A 22,070-nucleotide genomic window follows, 5' to 3' on the forward strand; every position below is an offset into this window, starting at 1 on the left:
GTAATACTTTGATGGTGTAAAATATATGTAATCTATCGCTCCGTATGATGCAATCAGAGCTCGTGGTTGAAACAGGAAGGTAACAGGCATTGAAGATGCAAAGTTTAAGAGAGGACAGTAAGCCTCCTGCTTTGTCACACCATGAAACAAAAACAGACCTGGCTGCCATAGCTTGATGTCTCAGAGAGGAGAATATGGACCAGGACTCACATTCAGCTGAATCCATGGGAATCAGTAAAGGGATTTTCTTCAGCATTCAAAGACTGAGAACGTTTTTGTTTTACAAAGTTGTCAAATCCTGTCCTGAAAATGTGAACAACTCTGTCATGCAGGGAGGGGTTAAGAATGGAGGGAATATATAATTTGATGATTTACTGTGATGTGTAATTCTACCTCCATTAATGGAAATTAAAACATTTGATCACCTAAAAAAAAACCCAACTCTGTCATGCACAGTGACTTACAGTGTGGTTAGCTGAGTCCAATAAAGATTAGACTGCAATGGATACAATGATTCATCTATTGAAGGAAAGTTGGTCTCATAAACTTTATTCATACTGCTAATTGACAGCAACATGATGCTGTTTTAATTAAAGGTGTCATGAACACTTAGAGTCAAAGTTTGACCATATTTGTGTGTCTATAAAAACATTTAGGAAAGAAGTAACACTTCTTTCTGCTGCTTACACGCGGTTAGATTCTGCAGCGTGGCAGCATTAGCAAACGCTCTAAGCACAGATCCATTCATCAACCAATCAAGGCTCAGATTTCTACGGAAGGATCCTTTAAACATTGGATCCCGAATCAGATTCAGATCATTCAGCTGAAGAGGACAACCAACTAAACTTCTGTTGGATGTATCTGACTGTTTCAGAGCCATAAATTGAATGTGTTAAGACAAAAATAGATTATTATGAAATCACTACGTTCAGTGAGATGCATGTATACAATGTTCTGTAACTCTGCTTTGATTGTAGACCTGCATTGTGTTTTTCATATCAAAAATGGATTATAATACACATTTAAAGCTTACTCTCTCATCTCCTTTACTCTCGTACTTTACTGTTACTTATTTGCCTGCATAGTTAAAATCAGTAGAACTAGTCTTTCCCAATTTAACAATGAAACCAGAACCAGAAACAGTGTTTTTTTAGTGTTGTCTGACTGGTGCTCAAAAAAAAAGGTGTTTAATTGTAAAGTTGGGATAAGCTTTTTCTTCATCAATTGAACAATAGCGGAAAGGAAATAGGCAGATTAATCAATTTAAGTAAGTCAATATTGTATAGCCTATACGTCATTTTAAAAATCTATATCATATTTTAGAGATTAAATACAAATTCATGCAAATACAATAAGGCACTTGTACCTAGCATTTGTCACAACAACACACACATGCACAAACAACACACACACACTTCATTACACAACTTGATTGAAATTGAAAACTCTTGCAGTATTTGTACGTTGTAAATGTGTTCCATGGTGTGATCTGGTCGGGAGCTCCAATTGTCTCAGGCTAATTTAACAAGTGACAGATGTTAGAACAGCCTCCTACCCTGCACACAATTATACACACTAATACACACACAATCCCCGGAAACCACCCTCTCACAACCATTACTCTAATAATTAGTGCCTCTGAGGCTTTGAATGGAGCGCAGTGGGAGGTGAGTGGGTGTGTGTGTGTGTGTACCTGGGTTTGTGTGCCTCAATGTGTGCCATTGTGTAAGTGTGCATGCGCGTGTGTGTGCGTGTTGGAGTCTGTGTGTACGTGTGTGTCTTCCTGTGAATGTAAGCGTACATACAGTAAGTGCTTGTCTTTATTTTAAAAAACAGCTGTGCCTCTGTAAATACATATGAATGCATGCAAGAGTGTGCGTGTGAGTGTGTGAGTGTGTGAGTGTGTGAGTGTGTGCCTACTTCGTGTATGTGAGAAAGTGTGTGTATATGTGTGAGTGCATGTTGGGGGCTTTATCAGGTGTCTGGAGACCCGGACGGAAGCAAGGAGGGCAGTGTTATGAACAAATAATTGATACAGAAAGAAAGAAATAATTAGCAGATTTCAACGGCTGTCCACGGTCTCTTATTCTCTCCTGCCAGGTCTGCGGTGCGAGGGAGTGCTGTGTGAGGGGGGGCGGGGCTCCCTGGAGGAACGCGCGATGGAGGAAAAACACTGATGGATGCTCTTAAGGGAAGGCCCCTGGACACACACAGCACAAAAGGATTTGCCCGCAATTAGCTAGCAGAGTCGCCCCGCTCACCTGTGGCACCTGTTATTCGTTTGTGTGAGGCAGGGCATGTGTGAGCGAATGATTGCGTGACAAAGTGGCAAGGAGAGTGGGGATTGTGTGTGCGTGTGTGTGTGTGTGTCAAGCTGATTGTGTGGTGAGCAGGTGTAAGCACACAGTGGGTGCTGAAATTGTAAGAGAAAGTGTGTGGTTGAGGGTTTTTTGTGGTTTGAAATACTAAACATTTGAATGAAAACATCTGTGTTTGTGTGTGTGTGTCTCTTGGCAGAGATAGGTGGCTCAGCTATGTGGCTGAAACAAAGATTTGTTGTGTCCTTAAATCTGCTTAAACCACAGTGAACCTTTAGAAAATCTATGTCACATATAAACCATGATTTCATCCAGTGAATGCAAAAATCTCAACAATACAGCCGTGTTGGTTACGCAACAGCTCTAATTAGCATCAGCAGCACCAAAGTAACCCCGACCACAGTCAAAAATGTCTGAGGGCTTTATAACAGCAGGCATCAAGGCTGGATTCAAGAGTGAGACATTCAACACAGATACAGCATATTGTATATCCCAGGCAAAAAGAAAAGAAGCTAAACGAATAAACACAAAGGGTGGAAATGTCTCACACCAGCCAGCCTGCTTAATGGACATTGTTTATTACACATTGTGTGTGTAGGTGTGTATTTGTTTGTGTGTAACTTACCATCAGTCACAGTGTTGGCTGGTAATCGGCCCACTAATGTTCGGTCTATAAACACTTGTTCAAGTTGAGGTCCATTAAGGGTCATGGTCACCAGGACTCCACTGCTCATCATCACCTGCAACACACACACACACACACACACACACACACACACACACACACACACACACACACACACACACACACACACACACACACACACACACACACACACACACACACACACACACACACACACACACACACACACACACACACACACACACACACACACACACACACACACACACGTTTCTGGATTCAAATTTGGCATATATAGACAAATGTTTTTCTGACATATCCGCCGCCAGCACCGAGGGGCCACGCGGCCTCGGGTGCGGGGATCTCAAACCGGTAATGATCCTGGTGGTGGCGCAGTGGTTAGTGTGCGCGCCCAATGTATAGAGGCTATAGTCTTCCAAGCGGGTGGCCCAGGTTTGAATCCAGCCTGTGGCTCATTTCCCGCATGTCATTCCTCACTCTCTCTCTCTCCCAGATTTCCGACACGATCCACTGTCCTATCTCTCCATTAAAGGCACAAAAAGCCCCAAAAATTTTTAATAAATTGGCATAATGAAATCACCTGTTAACTTCTATTACAGAACAGCAAAGCTCTTTTTTCCGGAGGCCTATTCTGGGCAGACCACGGGAGGTTCATTCAGCTTCTGCCACTCTCTGAACTGTAAAAAAAAGAGGCTTGTGTGTGTGTGTGTGTGTGTGTGTGTGTGTGTGTGTGTGTGTGTGTGTGTGTGTGTGTGTGTGTGTGTGTGTGTGTCTTTTAGTGCTTAGAAAGGTGTGTACCTGGCAGCAATGTTTGCTCCTCCATCTGGTCTGAACGCAGGTGTTGGTCTGCAACAGCTCCTGAATACACACAATCGATAAACAAAAGAAAAGTACAACACACAGAGATAATGCAGTTATGTTGCTGAACACAGATTTGGGTACAGAAACTTTAAATGTGGTATTTTTTGTGAATAATTCTTTTTTAATTGGTAAATAAACCATTAGAAGTGACATCTGCTTGCCTCTACAAAACTTGTGAAAAGAGTTAAGAAAATGTGTACGGTAATTTGTACTGTATTGTAAGCTCAGTTATATTTTGTTAATATTTATAATTATGTGCATGTTACTTGACATTTGAAATGCTTGTTTTTTTTAACCTAATTTTCTCACGTTTGTATCAACAAAAAAAACCTCAGTCTCGTATGTAATAATTTGTTTTTTTTAATAAACCTAATACTTCGAGTCAAATCTAGTTACTATCTTGGTGAAATGCCAGTGTTGCTCAAAGTTGCAAGAATATTTCTGAAAATACACAATGTCAGACACTTGCACCCACAGGTGGCCACAGCAGCAGTTCCTGCTCACAAGGGGGCAGGGAGAGAGTTGAAGGAGGATTCAGGTAAGTACTGCCTGTGCCCATGTCAGCGTGTGTGTGTGTGGGCGTGCATGCGTAAGGTCAGTCATTCCAGCCACATTCCAAACCCAGCTGGGGTGATTGGATGGGAGGAGAGAGGGACGGAAAAAGGAGGAGGAGAAGGGGGAGGAGGAGGAGGAGGAGGAGGAGGGTGGGGTGTGGAGGTGAGCTGGGGTGTTTCTCGTTTCAGACAATGGTTACGGGTGAGAGGAAGGAGGTTGATGTGTGTGTGAGAGAGTGAGAGTGTGTGTTTGTGCGTGAGTGTGTGTGTGTTAGTGTGTGAGGGAGAGTAACATCCACAGGCAGGTTCCAGCAAACAAAGCTAGGCTTGTACGGCCACAAGTACGGGGGGGGGGAGGAGGAAGAGGGGATGAATGAGGGGAGAGGAAGGGAAGGGAAGGAGGAGGAAGAGAAGGAGGGAGGAAGAAAAGAGACGAGGGGGCAGCCTGCATCCCCCTGATCCCCTCAAATATCCCCCTCGATGACAGAGCTCAGCCGAAAGCGAGGTGATGACAGAGGAGAAGAGAGAGAGGAGAACAAACGGGAGCGACAGGGAGAGTGAAGGGAGAGGGAGAAAAGAGAGAGAATGCCCCTATTTGTTAATCAATCGGCCGTTTCGGAAAGGGAAAACTCAGAAAATCCCCAGAGGGAGGAAGAAGACAAGAGGGGGAGGCTGGGAGGGGAGTTGGGAGAAGGTTTCACAGAGGAGGCGGGTACCTCAAACTCCTTCAGCGAATCACGAAGCTTCTCTGGTCTGCGGTTCTTGGGGGTCCATGAGAAGCCTCGAGCTATGAGGGAACAACACGAGAAAAACCTAAAGATCATGTGACTGGAAGTTTGAACACAGACATAGGAGAAATTATTTTTCTTGCTAAAGACCCTCATGGGAATTCAAGGGAATGTGGTAACAAAAACAGAGAGGGTAAAAGGGCTAAACTTTATATCTGGCTTTAGATCTAAGTATGAGAAGGGTGGAGGAAGAGAGGGTGGTGACAAGACTGACAGGTGGAATAAAGGGATGCTACTAATGAAATGACCACAGGAAGGACTTCTGGGTCCCAATTAGTTAACCTAATAGAATTGCTTTTCCCTTTTCCAGCTTTTTTGATTATTAATTATTCAAATCCTTTATGACATCTAACATAATCTGTATTTATGTGATGTTTATAGGGAGATGTATGCAGCACAAATTAATACTACACACTATGTTTTAAAGCCTAAGCTAGTTTGCAGTGCCTGTCCTTTAAGTCTTTAAAACAAAATGTTACTACTCACAACAGCACTAATAGGTCCAAAAACAGAATTGCAGGCACCTTATCATTCTTTACAACACAAGTGACTTTAAAATCATCAATGTCATTGTTCGTTCAAGCTCTGTGGGTGTGGAGTTCCACAAATTGAACCTACAAACAGCTGAAGCTCAAATGAGGATCTCTATATTGGCACCTTAAGGTTTTTTTTGGAGACACCCTGTGATACTTAGCCAGGCATTCTGAAAGGTACATGGTTATATAGGTTTTTATACATCAATTTAATATGAACAAGTGTTCTGAAAAAATCAAAACCTACTTCTAATGTCTTGAGTATATCACACCTTCGATATAAACCTGATGTCAACTTTACTACATGTTAGCATTAGCAGCTAAGTCACTCTTAAACTTCTGTGTTTAAAATCAACATAAAACCCTTACTTACTAAATAGAAACTACATTGATGTAGTCACATGTTTTATGTTCCTGACCACCATATTCCCAGAGCAGCAGAAGTCTGAAGTCTGCTGTTTATAGATTGATTTAGCTGCGCTAAAAGGAGGGGAAACATTCTTCTGAAAGCAAAAATGTCCCTTCAAAAACACACACTGGTCCTCAAGGAGAAGCAAATATATTTAAATGTGGGGACTTTTGGACGTTCTTGAGTTGAGTTATCTCTCAAATGCAACCTCAGAGTTAGCAGCACATATCTCAACACGTACCACACCAAGGCCCCTTCATTTTAATTTCCCAGCACTCCCTTTTCCCCTCCATCTCTAGTGGTTAAACAGGGAGAGGGAAGGATATGAAGAAAAAAAAAAACAGCTAATTGAATTTGTGCATCTGCTTCTGCCCACACTTACACATGAAGTTCAGTCGGAGAAAAAAAAAAGAGGAAAGGGAGGACTGCTGTTTTCAATATGATGCAATCACTATCTGTTTATTTTATAGTCTCCCTTTTCATCTTTACTGAAACGACCATTAAGGAGGGACTCTCTATTAGGAATAGGTGGGAAGAGGAGGTAAACAGATGCATGCAAATGAGGTTGTGGAGGGTGGTGGGGTGGGGGAGGAGGGGGTCAGGGGAGAGAGGAGGAAGGGGAGGGCAGGGGGATGAGTGTTTGTCTCCTGATAAGGGTGTTTGTACTCCACTACTGGGTGAAAAGCAGAGGGAGTGAGGGGAAGAGAGGGAAGGAACGAGAGAAAATAGGAAGAAGGAAGGTTGACTTATGAGGACAGCAGTTTCTGAAAGATGCATTTGTAAGATAATTAGAGAACTGATCATAACAAAAAATGTATCACTGTCAATCACTTCTTTTGAGTCGCTCTATTGGAACTTACCATCACAGAAATTGAGTTTCTCATTGTAGTAGTGATGCTCCCGAGGATTTGCTTAGGAAAAAAAAAATGAAAAGGCCAAACGTGGGGTTAGATATGGGATATGAGCTTTATGAGCATGGTCCAGCCTAAGGACTCTAGTCTATATGTGGCAGATAATGAGGAACATGTAAATGAACTGGAGCTTAAACATCCCCCTGTAGCTCCAAGAGACCTTGTTGGCACAGTGTAACCTGTAAAAGTACCTCATGGCCTGGTTGCCATGAGCAAGAAAGTGGCCAGTCTGGTGGCCGGCCTTTCTGGCAGGCAGGAAAACCTCCAGGATTAGTAGTATTAATCAGATAAGGGGGTGAGGGGCCAGACAGGCCCAGACATGGGCACCTGCTTTGGGGCTGGGTAGGGAGGGTTGGGGGGATGTTTTCTTATTTTTTGGCTGCAGGGGACCCCCAGAGCTGCTCCAATGAGCCTGGGTCTACCTCTAGTGGGGAGATGTGGAACTGCGTATGATGCTTTTTTTTATTAATACAGGTATAGAGAGCAATAAATTGCCCAATGAATGATTGTCACTGGCGTACACAGTTTGTTTTGACATGAACAATGTTCACAGGGCGTTCACCTAACTGTTACATAAGAGAAACACCCCATATCAATCTCAGTTGTGACCTTAATTAGATGCACTTCAGTAAACTTGCAAATTAAACGGTCTTTTAGTAATACTGCAATCTTTAAAGTGTGGGTGTTTTGTTACTAGGAGGGCCTTTCTGTTATTTCTTACAGTTTGTTACAGTAAGTTGAGTCTTTTCGTTATAAATATGCCATACAAAACAAGAGTAACACCTGTAAGTACAACTTCAAGGGAATTCAACAGAAACTGCCGCCTCCAAAACGATCATACAGTTGATTAAACTCTTCTCTTAAATTGTTTTTTAAAAAACTAAACAGTATAACCTTCTTATAGTGTAGATTTATGGTGCACTCGTTTAGGCGGTAATACTTAAACTTAATTCTAAGCGTCTGTACAAACAATAAATATTTCCCTTTATTGGCACTGTTCTGGGTTACAGTTGTAAAGTTGTTTTTTTTATAACTACTCAGGACTTTATCTGTGATTAGTTCAGCAACATTTGAAACAGAATCAGATGATAGCACTTTCTAAACTGCACCCACACAGGTCCAAAAAGCTTAAACTAATGCAACTGTGTGTTACTTTTTCCTACTATCATCTACTGTCATCTTCAAATATCAAAAACTTTTGATGTCACACTGACAGTGAAAAAGGAGAACAGTGCCTCTTTGACGTCCACTCTTCACCTGATCTTGCATTGTTAACCCTAATGTTGAGCAGGTAGAGTTTCCTAGAGAGGTTTCTGATTTTAGGCAGAAAACCCTGAAGGAAAAAAAAAAGCCTCCTGTTATAGTGATACAGTGCCTTTTCATATCTGGTTAATTAGGCATTTATGGATGAATTGAATGTCAGCCAATTCAATATTCAATGAAGTGACATAAACTTTTATCTAATATAAGGAGGAGGTAGATGGTATCTTCCCTATGAGTCGGATAAAAGCTTTTCTAACTCTTAGTGCTAATAGCTACTTAATTGTTTAAAAGTGATGCAGGACTAATACTTCTCTACTACACTATAAAACTACATTCAAAGGCCTCTGTGGTATTGTAATGCTATAGAGAAACACTCAGGTTTTAAAGCCAAGATGCTGTTTTAGATTTGAAATGCAACATGGACTACAGGGCATAAAAGCCCCAAAATATATATTAAGTATTTACATTTTTATAGTCTAACTTCAGGAGTGTCCAAACCCCCTTATTTTGAATAAATCTAGTGTAAATGAAATTGTGTCTGAGCTATTTCACAGCTATGTGAAAATGTTGTGATACTTTTGGATAGTGACTCTTCTCCCCTGCTTTGTCCCCCCCCCCCCCCTCCCCACTCTGATATCAAGCCACACTTTAGTAATCCTCAAAATGAAAGGATTTGGAGCGGGAGCATCGTCTCTCCACTGACGATTGGACTAAAGAGAAAGCAGCTTCTCAGATGATAGAGAAAGGAGGAAAACCCTTTGATGAGAGTGAGAGAGGAAGAGACAGACACACTGTACACAAAATGAGCAAGAGCAAAATATACATGTGAGAGAGACAAAGAGAGGGAAATCTGTGAAACTGAGGCAGAGACGTCTGAGACAGGACAACCCAAAACGTGCTGATGAAGAGAAAGAGACTCTAAAATATTCAAGAAATGGCCGACGACAGAAAGCGTGGAAATAACAGAGACATTTAGCAGACAAATAACAAGGCATTTACTGAACTTCATAACTTCATTTACTGAAAGACATAACAAGACAGCGTTGTGGTGAATTTACTATTCTACAAGGGGAGCAAAGTCAAGTTTAAAAAAAATATATATATTTCTATGAACAACTAAAAATTAACTAAAAATCACAAAAAATGACACTTTCGACTTAATCAAAGGTGTTGCTTTTAGAAATTACCCAAGAGATAACCTTCACCAGGCTGCTCCCCCTCAGCCTTACATTTTTGTTTGTATTGAAGCTACTGGTATATTCTTGTGGTCAAAGTAACAGCTCTTTTTTTTGACGATTTAAACTAAATATTATGCCCAGGTTTCTCATTATGATAACAAATGGGCTATATCGGTGGTATGTAATGTTTGCTTTGGTATTGAACAGTATGTACTATATTTCTAAAATATTGATTTAATCCTTTTTACACATTGAAATTGTACTTTCATTCCTGAACAAACACATACTGAATCCTTATTTTGGAGTGACCTATTGGAAAAAAGTCTGAACATCTGAAGACTGCAACAAGTGCATACAGCCTGTTATTTATTGTTATTGTTCTTTTTTAAATCTGGCAAATACAGGAGGTGACAGCTAACCAGAATGTAGCCATCTTCCTCATGAAACTTAGTGTGGACTCAACAATACATTTATGGAAACAAACTTAAAAGTAAAGGAAGTTCAATCTCGTTTCCACACTTCTTTGACTGTGGGGGAGCGATTTGAGCGCTTCCTGATGATAACTGAAGCCTCATGGCCTGAGGCAATATGAGGCTGGACTACATGGGGCCTCATGCTATGTGATCTAGCAGAAAGTCAACAGTTTAGTTTTCCTATCGCTGTGTGTCAGGACCCCAGGTCAACAGGAACACAGAGAGTGTAAGAGATAGAAGCCTGGAGGCCTAATAACCTGGGTGTTTGTGTGTGGTATGTGCAGAAGGTTTTAGGGTGTAAATCCTACATACTAATAGCTATTAGCCTGTGGACGAGCGTATGTGTAGCTAACGGGTGTGAGACCCTAAAACAGGCAAAACTAATAATTTGTGTGTAGGAGTGTATGTTTGTAAGGGCTTATGTGAGCGTGGGAGGCAGCTGAAAGCCCTTCCTCATATATGAGGAAAGCACATCGATTCCAAAAACAAGACAAATGCAACTTATCTTAAACACAAACAGACATCCAATATAAACACTATTTACCTGGCTCTCCTTTATCGTAGTACTGATAGGTGCCAATATCTGTATCTGTGGAGCGAGAGAGACAGAGAGAGAGGGAGAGAGAGAGAGAGAGAGAAGATGATGAGCATCTTGCTGTCAGGGAAAAGCAGAAGACAGATCAGCAATTTCGCACCGTGGGATAAACAATCACTATCAGCCAGTGGCCTGTCCCGTCTGCCAGCACCACGGTTTGAGCTGAGATAAGGCCCTGTGAGGGGGAGGAGGAGGTGGGAGGGCAGGATGGGCTTGGGGGGTGGGGTTGGTGGGGTGGGGTGGGGGAGTGGGGGGGGGGTCCGAGCCAGAATAGATGAGGGGGGGAGCAGAGGGGTATTAATAAAGACGGGAGTGTGCCTGAACCCGTCCCACCTGAGGTGGCAGACTGATTTACACACATACAACATATACATTTGAAAGTAGATGAACAGAATCAGCAGATAGCTTTAAAGACATACGAACAGCGGGTAACCAGTACACACACACACACACACACACACAAACACGCAAACTGCTGAGGTGAGGCTTTTTTTTTGTCAGTGTTATTCCTGCAGGCCCAAAACCATAAGCAGCCAGATTCGGATTCGCACAACACATCGTTTCTTTATCGCTTCATGACTGTTGCTGCTGCTGCTGCACCCGAGGCCAAGTCACACTAACACAACAGGAGAGCTGATAGCAGACACAAATACACACAAGCACACAGTTAGTAAATACTTAATTTTAATTATTTGTTTCTTATAACCTTGAGTATCGAGTATCAGCGGGACACTCATGATATTAAACAAAACCCAACGGGGTTTCATAGCAATGAATTTAACGTATAGTGCAAGTTAGGTGCATATTGTGAAATACAGGTATGTGCATTGAGTAGCAAAAATGTTTTTTGTAGGCAGCAGTGCTGATATGGCTTGGAAGATCTACAGGCTATATTAGCTTGGTTTTATAGTCTCCACATCTGATAGTATTGAAAACTTTAAGAAACTATGCTTTCCAAAACAATAGTAAACATGATTATATAGAGCAGGGTGCATTTTTACACTATATTTTGAATATTCTGTTCTATTTTCTTTAGAGAAATGCATTCAGGTACATGTAGGTACATGGTACAACTCTCCAAAATAGCAAACACTGAATAATGAAGTGATTCAACTGACTTATTTAACAAGAGGTGCATCAAACTGCCACAGCTCATCTAGAGGACTCCTCCACATAAAAAGTGAGTAACAAAGCTCACTAACAGATGTCTGGCACATTGTGTACCACTTCAGACAAAAAGGATCGAATCATCTTACTGCTGGCAAATAGTTATCACCCTACACTCCTAAAACAAGGTCTACCAATAAGTCTGTTTGAGGCTCAGACGAATGAGTCACACCATGAATGATTTATTGACAAATCAGTAGAAATAAAACAGGTTTTTAGAACAGACTTACCCAGCAGAATGTGTGGTGGAGGCATATTGCATGGCATTACAAGAATTTATATGAACTGTTATAGGGAGATCCCACAGAGAAAAATAACTACCCCATCACAATCTATACTCTAACTGTCACAGTCTAAAACACTGGCACATAACGGACCCAGCAATATCTACTGATCTGAAATAACCACCATTAATAGTCTATAGGAGTGGACATAACCTAAAGAACCTAAAGCAGTGAAAAGGAGCACACAGGCCTTGAAAACCTCTTCCAAAGTTACACAGTCTGAGGATGTGCTCAATGAAACAATATGGTCAAATCTCTACTTATCATACTAGAAAGAAGTATTTGAATCAATTTGATCGTGTTAATGGAATGATGTCTCATGTCATTTACGCAATCTTATGTCCATGTCAGTCATCCTATGGTAGTGAAGCATCACGACCACTAAAGCCAAAAATGAGTGAGCATAAGAGCTCTCAAAAGGAAAAATGATAGACATTTCCCAATAACATAGCATAGAACAGCATAACATGCTCCCAGGAGTTCTGGTCTTGGTATGGTACACAAAAGATACAAACACAGTAGTTCATATAAATATACTTTTTAGAATGATTTACGAAAGCTGCAAGGTCAATGTTTTCGTTCATTGTACATGAAATCTCAAGAAATAGTCCTGTAAACAGGTCCAGTGATGTGTCGTTGTGTCTCATTTATTTAATCAAGTTTAGCTTGTCATTTTTCGTATTTCTGTTTTGTTTTTTTTATCTTCATAAAAGTGGTTTATGTAGTGAGTGATTCAGCACAGGTCACTGCTGATGATTGATCAGCAATCCTAATTAGATCAAATGTCCCATACCTGTGTGGGCGACTGGGTGGAGTATTGTCTACTAGAGATCATGGCTTTGGGAATAGTTTGAGAACACACTTGGTCCACATGGACTGAAACATGTATTTTGTAATAAACGTTGATGCAGAGCAAGAGCAGTGAGCAGGATTTTCTCTTTTCAAGGCTACAACTATACCTCCTATGCACCTGCTGCCTGAGACAGTTGGATGTGCGAACACCTCCTTTATAACAATAACCGGAAAATGTGTCAGAGACTTGGGACTTAAATCATTCCAGTTCAACTAAGAGAGATAAGAAGAATAGATCAAGGGGTCGCATCTGAATATGCATTTTTAATCTTTGTTTTAAATTATGATCAATAATTAGTTTTGCCATTGAAAAGGTTGCTCTATGAGCAATTAACTCATAAACTGCGATGCTGCTCAGTGGCCAACAGCAAAAGGCTTTGGATACCAGGAAGGTGTACAAACAAATGTAGAACAAATCTAAAAAAACTATGGTTCATAGTGTCATGTGGTAGATGCTTTTATGTGTCCATGTTTTTGTTTTTGAGGTAGATGTATGTAAGGAATGAGGTTGATGTAAGGAAGGTGGCGATATGCAGCGTCACACCTCAGCGACCAGGCCTCTGTGCTCAGATGTATCCATCCACATATATTTCTGAGATAGCAGAAGACACACACAGCAGGAAAAAAACAAACAAATAAGGATATGTCACCATCACCTAGGACACCCTGTCTTACCTTTGTGTATACACATGGGCCTATACACACACACACACAGTCAGCCTCTGAGAGACACTATCTTTGTGTAAAGCTCAGCAGACTGTGAAAGACAAGACAGAATGGAAGGGAGGAGAAAACAAGAAAACAGATGGAAATGCTTTTTCTCCAAAGGAAGAGATGTTCTGATAGGTGGCGAGCAGGAAAAAAAAAAAAACACAAAAATGCCAGAAAAGTCAAACTTACACCCACTCAGCCTCACGACAAAGCATCGGTCAGCTGGTAAGGTTTCTCGAGGTTTGCATAATGCTGATGTAGGAGGTGTAATGTGCAGCTCACTTATCACAACTTATCGATGAGCGCTTCCCACAGGGGAACTGGCAAGATTTTACAAACAAGTCTGGTAAAGTTTAACTGTGTAAAGTATGTAAAAATAAATTATAGGAGCTGTTTGACATCTGATAATCTGCAGGATAGAGGCATGCTGTAACATTTGCTGCTACTATACATAATACATTAGAAACTAGTCAACTACTACTGCCTGAATGCATTGTGTTAAATATAAGCTGCCAGGTTATGAAAGGAACATGGGATTCATTGAACACATAGATAATATCTTTGATTTTGCAGCATTGATTTTGATATTTGAATATATTTGCAGCACAAAGTCAGTGCAAAACCAAAAAGCAAACCCCACTAGCTAGTCCCAGGACTTTTTTTTCATTGTAGTGATTATAGAACATTAGGCAGTAGCCCCATATAAAACAATAATGCATAACATATGTTGACATCAGGCTGTAACTGTCAACGCTGTCAGGCTCAAATACACACTTCCTATTTAAAGAAACAGTACATTTTAAATAACAACAAGCAACCCAGCAAACTCAGACCATGTTCAAAGCTAAGTTATCTCAGTTATTATTTACAATTCCAACTGAATGGTTTACTTTTATTTTAACACTGCACCGAATTTACACTTGATTCAAAATGAGGGAATCTGGGAATGTAACCAGCTACAAGAATCCTCGAATATTTAATTCTTTTGTTGAAATCAATTGTGTAATGGTGCCCACTTTTATCACAATTAGTTTATTTTATTTATTTAATTGTATTTGTCCATACAGTCAACATCTTGCAGATTTTTCACTAGTCTCTGAAATTTCACTTGGACTTGATATTCTAAAATGTATAAATATTGTTTGATTTTATAACATAAAGCACGTCATGTATAATGGAACATACAGAGTGATGGACTGAGAATCTGAAGAGAGTAAAGAGAAAGTAAAAGAGACAGGGTGAGAATTGGTGTCGACTGAGAGTCAGATTGTCTTAGTAGATAGAGGTAAGGTGTGGAGAAGGTGTGAAAACAAAGTGAGTGATGACAGAGAGAGCCAGAGTAAGACAGAGTGAGAGGTTACAGAGAAAGGAGACGGGGAGAGAATCATTGAGAGCGAGGCCGATTGAACATGCTGATAAGTGCTACCTTTGACTTGGAGCGAGCTCTTGGTGGACCACAAGTGCAGCTCAGCCAGGCAGAACGCCATCTGACGGAGGAGTGTAACCCGAGTCTGCAGAGAGGGACGAGCGAGAGATAGAACAAATGAGAGACACAGAAAGAGAGACGAGGCAGAACGAACACAACCGCAGATGCATATCTTGACAAGAGGACATAACAGATTGACATAACCCGGCCCGGGGGTCGAACAAAGCATGCATGTAGGCACAAGTGCTTACGTTCACACAAACTTGTGTGACTGCTAGTTACTACCCAAGCATGTACCTCGAAGCGAAAAATATATACATAGAGAAGAAAAAAACTCTGTTTCTAAAGTGTTGCACTGATGAAAGACCAATAAAGAATTGTGTAAGGATTGTTTGTAAGCTTAAAATATCCCATGATGACCAGGTAAGAAACATAAGGTATCTATTGACATTTGACAGCATTGGTAATGGACACAATCCTAATGGATCAATAAAATAATTTTTATTGGATGGGGATGATAAATGATTTAAGTGTTTCAAATTGATACATTTTCATAAGTAGCTTTTCAGACAGTTATAGCTCAAACACAACATGTCAGAGGAACCAATCCGTAAAGGGTTAGAGGAAGAGATCCAGGTGTAGCTTAATATCAATCATTACTTTGCAAGTTAAGGTTAACTTTCACTTGAACTTACTAGAGGTGTTGATTAGAAGAATGGTCTTACATGAAGAGCTGACTCCCAGCTATTTGATAAAGTATAACCAAAGTCTCATTATCCTAATGGTTCTTCTGCTGTATTGAGGGATACATAGTGGAAGGGTTTAGAGGCAGGGATCATTTACATAAGGGTTCAATCAATAGGACCGCCACCTTTTTCCTGATTTCCTGATGTGTTTTAATGTAGTTGTCTGATTTCTATCCACTGTCCTATCTATCCATTAAAAGCATAAAAAGCCCAAAAATAAATCTTTAAAAAAAAAAAATGTAAAAAAAGCCAAGAAATGGTTGATTTGTTTGTACAGCATATACAAATACAGGAAAGTCATTGTTCTTTACTTAGGCAAGTGAGAACATTAGAATGAGATTGAAAACATGATGAAATCAATAAGAACATTAAAGTGATGACGTTAAAAACAAGATGGAACGAAACAAAACACATGAATTAGAACAATGCCTCAAACACAACAAAGGCCGTATCAGGTTCAGAGGACACAGATGTCAAGGAAAGGCTGAAGGAAGCAACAGACTGAAAAAGTAACAGTAGTAGAAATGGTATTTGTAGCCATAGTGGTCAAGAGCTGTCCTTAAAATATGTAACATTAGTCCTGTAACATCATCCTCTATTGTAGCACGACTACTTTACTAGTTATTCCTGTATTTCTACAGAGTTGGACTTAAAGCAGGGGGTTGTTCTACAGGTATGAAAGCTCATTTTGACCACAGAACTTATTACCAAACACAGACAGACCTGCACATGAACTCAGACTGACTCTGAGACAAGGTCTCGGCTGGTGACCTTCATTCACACATCAGAGCCGAGCAGTGATGGACGCACACTTTGCAGCTGACAGGTGAGACAAAGCAAGCAGCATTCCTCATACCAGGCAGTGAACACAGAACAATTCTATGAGACAGGTACTGGCGGGTCAATCTTGTTCATCACACACTTTATTCTCCAGTCAGTAAACATCTGTTCACTGAGGGTTAAGCTGCTGGTTTTCATTGAATGGTTTTGATGGTTTTCATTGAATATTGCTGGAGTATTTTGTTCAGTCTGCGAGAGCAGCTCTGTATTAGACAAAAATGTCTGGTGAAGCTTAATTTTTTCCTATTTCCCCCCCCCCATTATGTCATCATTCAATTAAATTTATTTATACTGCAATTGTTGGTGTTGTAGTTTTTTTTATAGCAAACTAGCCTGTTACTAAACCAGAATTATTCATGAAATTCCCATGACCTGCCTTTACGTAAAACACAGATGAGTAAAAAAAGAACGCACACACACACACGCACGCACACAACTCAGTCACATCCTTCCAAATGAAACCTGTCTAACCTCAAGTAACACCCAAACAAGAAGGAGAATTATCTTAATGATTGGCAATGCTGAGAATGCAGACTGAAACATTTCTCGCTCTCGATTTTCACACAGAAAATGGTGAAGACATTGACCTATTGACATGAGCAGATTTGTGTGTTTGGCATTTACAGGGACTGAGACTAAAAAGAGTCCAGAAAAAATCCTACCATTGTAAATGTGTAATCCTTAACATTGTATTATTTGAAGACAGTGTGTCTAATTAATCATCTGTACCTGCTGGAGTTAGCAGAGTTAAAAAAAAAATAAACTGTTCAACTCTATCACTATCACCTGAAATAAAAACAAAGGTCATCAGTTTTTTAAATATTTTGTTTAAAGTTACAAATCTGAAAGCTTAATGTTAACACTTAAATAAAGTACACAAACTCAAGCACACAAAAACACACAAACAGCACGTTGCACAGGTCCTGGACAGCTGCCACACTCATTCTGATTTCTGGCTGGGGTTGCTGTGGGTTACCTGTTCGCCCGCAGAGCTTTGTGGGTGTGTACGGCCAGTGTACAGAAGGCTGTGTGAGGGGTGGGGAGTCTAGGTTATTGTACCCTGTCTTTACACTGGTAAAGAGGCTGCTTTAACATCAAAGGAGGGGATGGAAAACATCTGACTCCTCTTTCAAAGACAGTCCACAGGAACTACGACCTTGTCTGCTCTCTGCATCTCTTTCTCTGCTCTTCTTTCACTGTCCCCTCCGGGTGGTTACTGTGTACCAGGGTGGGCGTGTGTGTGTGTGTGTGTGTGTGTGTGTGTGTGTGTGTGTGTGTGTGTGTGTGTGCAAAGAGGAACAAGAGCAAAAGAATGTGTCTTTGTATGAGTGTGCTTGGCTATCTGTGTGTGTACCAGAGATAGAAGAAAAAGTAGAAGACAGAACTTTATGTAAATATTTATTTGCAACTCAACAGTAGAAGAGAGAAACAATAGGAGCCTTTCAACGCTTATAGTTTGCATTCCTGTCCATCTCTCACTCTTTCATGTTCTCACAGCCACAACCCAAACAGACATTTATTTAAGCTAATAGACCAAATAACATAGCGCTATTGTTTTACACATGTTCTGAGTGTACAACTGGACAGAAGGTGTTCGTACCACACAAATATTTTACTCCGTTAAATTTTGACGGATGCCCTTTCTAACATGCTGTTCCTCCACATCCTGTCACTGGTGGAAGACTGACGTGTCCTGACATTTCTACTCTAAGCAGAACAAAACGCTTGCAAGCACACAGCAATTCCATACCTTTGACGAAGCAGCACATTTCATCTTAAAATCTTCCGAATGATTTACTTTGCAGCTTGATCTGCATTTAAAATACACACATATTAAAATCACAGATTCAGGTGAAAGCAGTATTTCGTGGAGACTATCCTAGTCTTTAATGAAAACAAAATCTAGAGACAAGAAATTGACAAACAAATACAACTTCAAAGAAACAATAATCCAAAAACTAGCCTTCCCCAACAACTAGATGTGTTTTGGTATAACAGCATCATCATCAATGATATGATAAAGTATTAATGATGAAGTACTGGATGTGGACATTTTCAGTCATGTTGTACCTTTACAACAAAGCTGTATGGACCCTTAAAAATGAATTAATCTGTTATTACAGTGTTTCACTTTGCTCTAAAAATTACGGAAAAACCAGAGACACAACCTTGAGAGATTTGAGGATTATGATGGTAAGTATGTATTTATAGGGAAGTATATATTGATAGTAATAAGAGTTGGTGTGTGTAAGAAATATGAATTGTCTAATTGACTCGGGGTGAGGAGAAAGTGTACGATGTAGAAACATGGGACAATCAGGGACTGGTCAGTCTGCCATGTAAGGAAAAGCTCAGAGGTGTGAAAGCTCAAACATTTTGTTACTCTATTGAAACCTTGCTGGAAATGTGCAGAGTTGGTTTATTCATGATTATTAATAGAAAAAGATTCCAAATGTTGAACAAGTTGAGGAATATGGAGGAATCTGTTCCTCAAATTATTACATTTTGAGTTACATTGATTTGAGCTTTATTTGCACAGCTATGTAGTCACCAATCAAACAGATACTGTCATTTCTGGGGATAGTGAGACACATCGACGGGCAGTTACTGAACCTCCTAAACCTCACACATTGGAGTAGCCACATCTCAAAAACACAAGTTCTAAATTTGACCCACCTGGGTGACAGGTGCAGCACAGATGTAAGACTGTGTTGATTTAATTCAGTTTTATTAGTATGGGATGTATTTATGTATGTAGTGCCTGTGACTGAAATGAACCAAACACAATTGTTGATTTAACCCAGTAACCCAACTATAAAGACAATAATAACAAAAATATGATAAACCATGTTGATTAATCCAAAGAGGCTAAAGTTACCAGTTCACATTTTGGACATTTCTGTATAAGCACCAGAGACATCTTGACTTATTTTTGAATTAAACCCTTGGCAGGTGAAATATCAGTGTGTCAGAGTTATCCAGTATGTTTTACACCAAACTCAATTTATGACTGAAACAGATGTTTTATTTGAAACAACAAACAACAACGTTTTTATTTTATTTTATCAATAAAATTACAAAAAAAAAAGAAAAATCAAACTGATTTTTTCTTCGGAGATTAATAAAATAACCGGAATTTTGGGGTTAAAGTGGAAGTTGTAAAATTGTCTTTAAAAGTGCACTATGAAGTTTCAGGCTACAGTAAAAGTACAGGTGACGCAGAGCATCTTCAACACAATACCTGTGGCTGGGTGCCACATACCTGGGGCCACCCAGCCACTCTGTAGGAATTAAAAAGGTGGGGGGGGGGGGGGAGAATGTGAACTATGGGAGCCCAATGGGAGTGGCTGAAAACAAGATTTATCGACTAAAATGATTTATCACCCAGCCCTATCATTAACCTGTATTGGGATTACTTGTTTTCAGTTCGTAAACATGGGGGCTGCATGTCCTGTTATTGCCCATCGATCTATATCACAGTGTATTAAATAATGTAAACAATGTGGGATAAGAACTAAAGTGCAAAACAGTCCAATAACAACAAAGCCCCCAAGATGATTGTGAGAGCATCATCAATGGGAGGAATTCAACAATAAACTATAAAGTTAAAGCCTTTTCCATAGGATGCTTTACCTTTAAGGCCAGGTGAGACTTTTGAGTGCTGCTTTCTTTTATGGCCAGTTGGGACAGGAAGGCATTTAAGAGGATGTTGTTGTTTTTCACACAATCGAACAATGAAATGCATTGGGAATCACTGACATACAGGTGGGAAGGCAAAATGCATTATGGGGTGTTTCTTTTGTTAAGATATAACTTAGCCCTTCTTAGTCACATAACAGTGTATCTATCTTATTTACAGGGGATGAGGACCAAGTCTAAGAAGAATAGTACAACGATATGTGGCGTTCTTACAGGTTTTTCTTACCTTTTTTTTTCAGAAGTCACCTTATGTTATTATTACCAACACATTCTCTCTGTCTTTATGTCTTTAAATACAATACATGTCACTTCTTGTTTTCCATAAGGGTATAAAGGTTTTAAGTTTCATCCACTGGGGTACTTACAGTAGTGATGTGTAGTTTATGTTGAAACAGATGAGAGGTCATACACTAATTTTGCAAGTCACCCCAGGGACTATCAGGGCCCTGGTCCAGATATCTGGAGCTCCCACTGCAAAAAAAAGAGAGACAGAGAGAGAGAGAGAGAGAGAGAGAGAGAGAGAGAGAGAGAGAGAGAGAGAGAGAGAGAGAGAGAGAGAGAGAGAGACAGGCCTAAAATGAATGCAGGCTCACAGCCATTTTGTTTGACATCTCAAGAATCCTTTCTCACAAGTACACACATTTTCTCACACACACAAACACACATGCCAGAGGCAGTGCTGTCAGTTAGTGCAGCGGTCCCATCAGTGCGAGAGGAGTGATGTGGTAAATTACAGGGTTAAAGATCTGCCATAGGGTGACTGACACAAGGCCATCTTCTCACCCCCCTGCCTCCAAAACACACACACACACACACACACACACACACACACACACACACACACATTTATTACACATCACAAACACAGCCCTTCTTTTCTTACCTGGCTTTGTCTAAGTTTGTCAGTTTTTCCTTCCATTTCCTCCGCATGTACCTTCACTTATCATCCCTCCGCTTACTCGTCCATTACCTTTTATCTTTTCTTCCCCCTCTTCCTGTCTCCCATGTTTTTTTTTTTCTGAGGTACCTTCTATTAGAAATGCATTAAGCTTTCTGACCCTGTCTTCAAGCGTTCACTCTCTCTTTCTGACAATTTTTCTCTCCTCATTCTTTGTCTCGTCGCTCTCAAAGGGCAAACATTCGGTATGTCTGATTTTCTTTTTCTCTCTTGTAGTTTGCTCTCTACTCTTTATTGTCTCTTCTCTCATACAGGGACAAAGTTTGAAAAGTTTGTGACTTTTCTCCCCCAGAAGCTTTATCTCTGAGACACTCTCAGCTACTGCCTGGTCCCGTTTTGGCTCTCAGAGAGGAAGTCAGACATGAAGAACATACAAAGAACAAGCAGAAAGTATACCCTCAGAGATAGTTGGGCTGACAGTGTGTATTAATGTGTGTGTGTGTGAGCGCATATTTTCTGCTCCGAGTTGCTTTCGAGTTCTTGCAGGGCCTCAGCTACATGAACACATATGCTCATGTATTCAGCAAACACACTTAGGCACTCAAGTCAGTCCTACATTGCACACACGCCAATCTCTCCGACTCCTGATATGTGAACTCTACTGCACATGGGCACATAGGTATGCATGAAAAGGCGTATGCAATACGGTGCATACTCCTCTATCTTTTAACCTTGTGATACCTGAGGAAATGTACACATGCACACATTTACATACATATGAAACCATGCACACTGACTTCCACTGACTCTTATCTTCAGTATATTCTTGAGGGAGAAGTCCTCAAGCTTCCAGTGTCATATCAGAGCAAAGCAAGGTGGACAAAATCTGTAGAAAAC

The 22,070-nt window shown here is 40.4% G+C and overlaps 1 protein-coding gene across 3 annotated transcripts in view; it reads right to left on the reverse strand.

Annotated features, from left to right (window-relative positions):
* wdpcp (WD repeat containing planar cell polarity effector) overlaps positions 1 to 22,070 on the reverse strand; it is a 75,625-nt gene that overhangs the window by 37,576 nt on the left and 15,979 nt on the right. Inside the window, exons 2-8 of one of the 3 annotated variants that reach the window (XM_065959694.1) lie at positions 20,641 to 20,746; positions 14,991 to 15,075; positions 10,500 to 10,544; positions 6,991 to 7,041; positions 5,117 to 5,187; positions 3,784 to 3,843; positions 2,944 to 3,058 (exon numbers count right to left, since the gene is read on the reverse strand). In XM_065959694.1, coding sequence (XP_065815766.1) covers positions 2,944 to 3,058; positions 3,784 to 3,843; positions 5,117 to 5,187; positions 6,991 to 7,041; positions 10,500 to 10,544; positions 14,991 to 15,075; positions 20,641 to 20,682 — 469 coding nt within the window. In that variant the 5' untranslated portion in view covers positions 20,683 to 20,746. The remainder of the gene's footprint in view (positions 1 to 2,943; positions 3,059 to 3,783; positions 3,844 to 5,116; positions 5,188 to 6,990; positions 7,042 to 10,499; positions 10,545 to 14,990; positions 15,076 to 20,640; positions 20,747 to 22,070) is intronic. The other 2 variants (XM_065959695.1, XM_065959696.1) reach the window with 2 other exon arrangements.

The sequence above is a fragment of the Labrus bergylta genome, chromosome 10 (assembly GCF_963930695.1).
Source record: "Labrus bergylta chromosome 10, fLabBer1.1, whole genome shotgun sequence".
Lineage (NCBI taxonomy): Eukaryota > Metazoa > Chordata > Actinopteri > Labriformes > Labridae > Labrus > Labrus bergylta.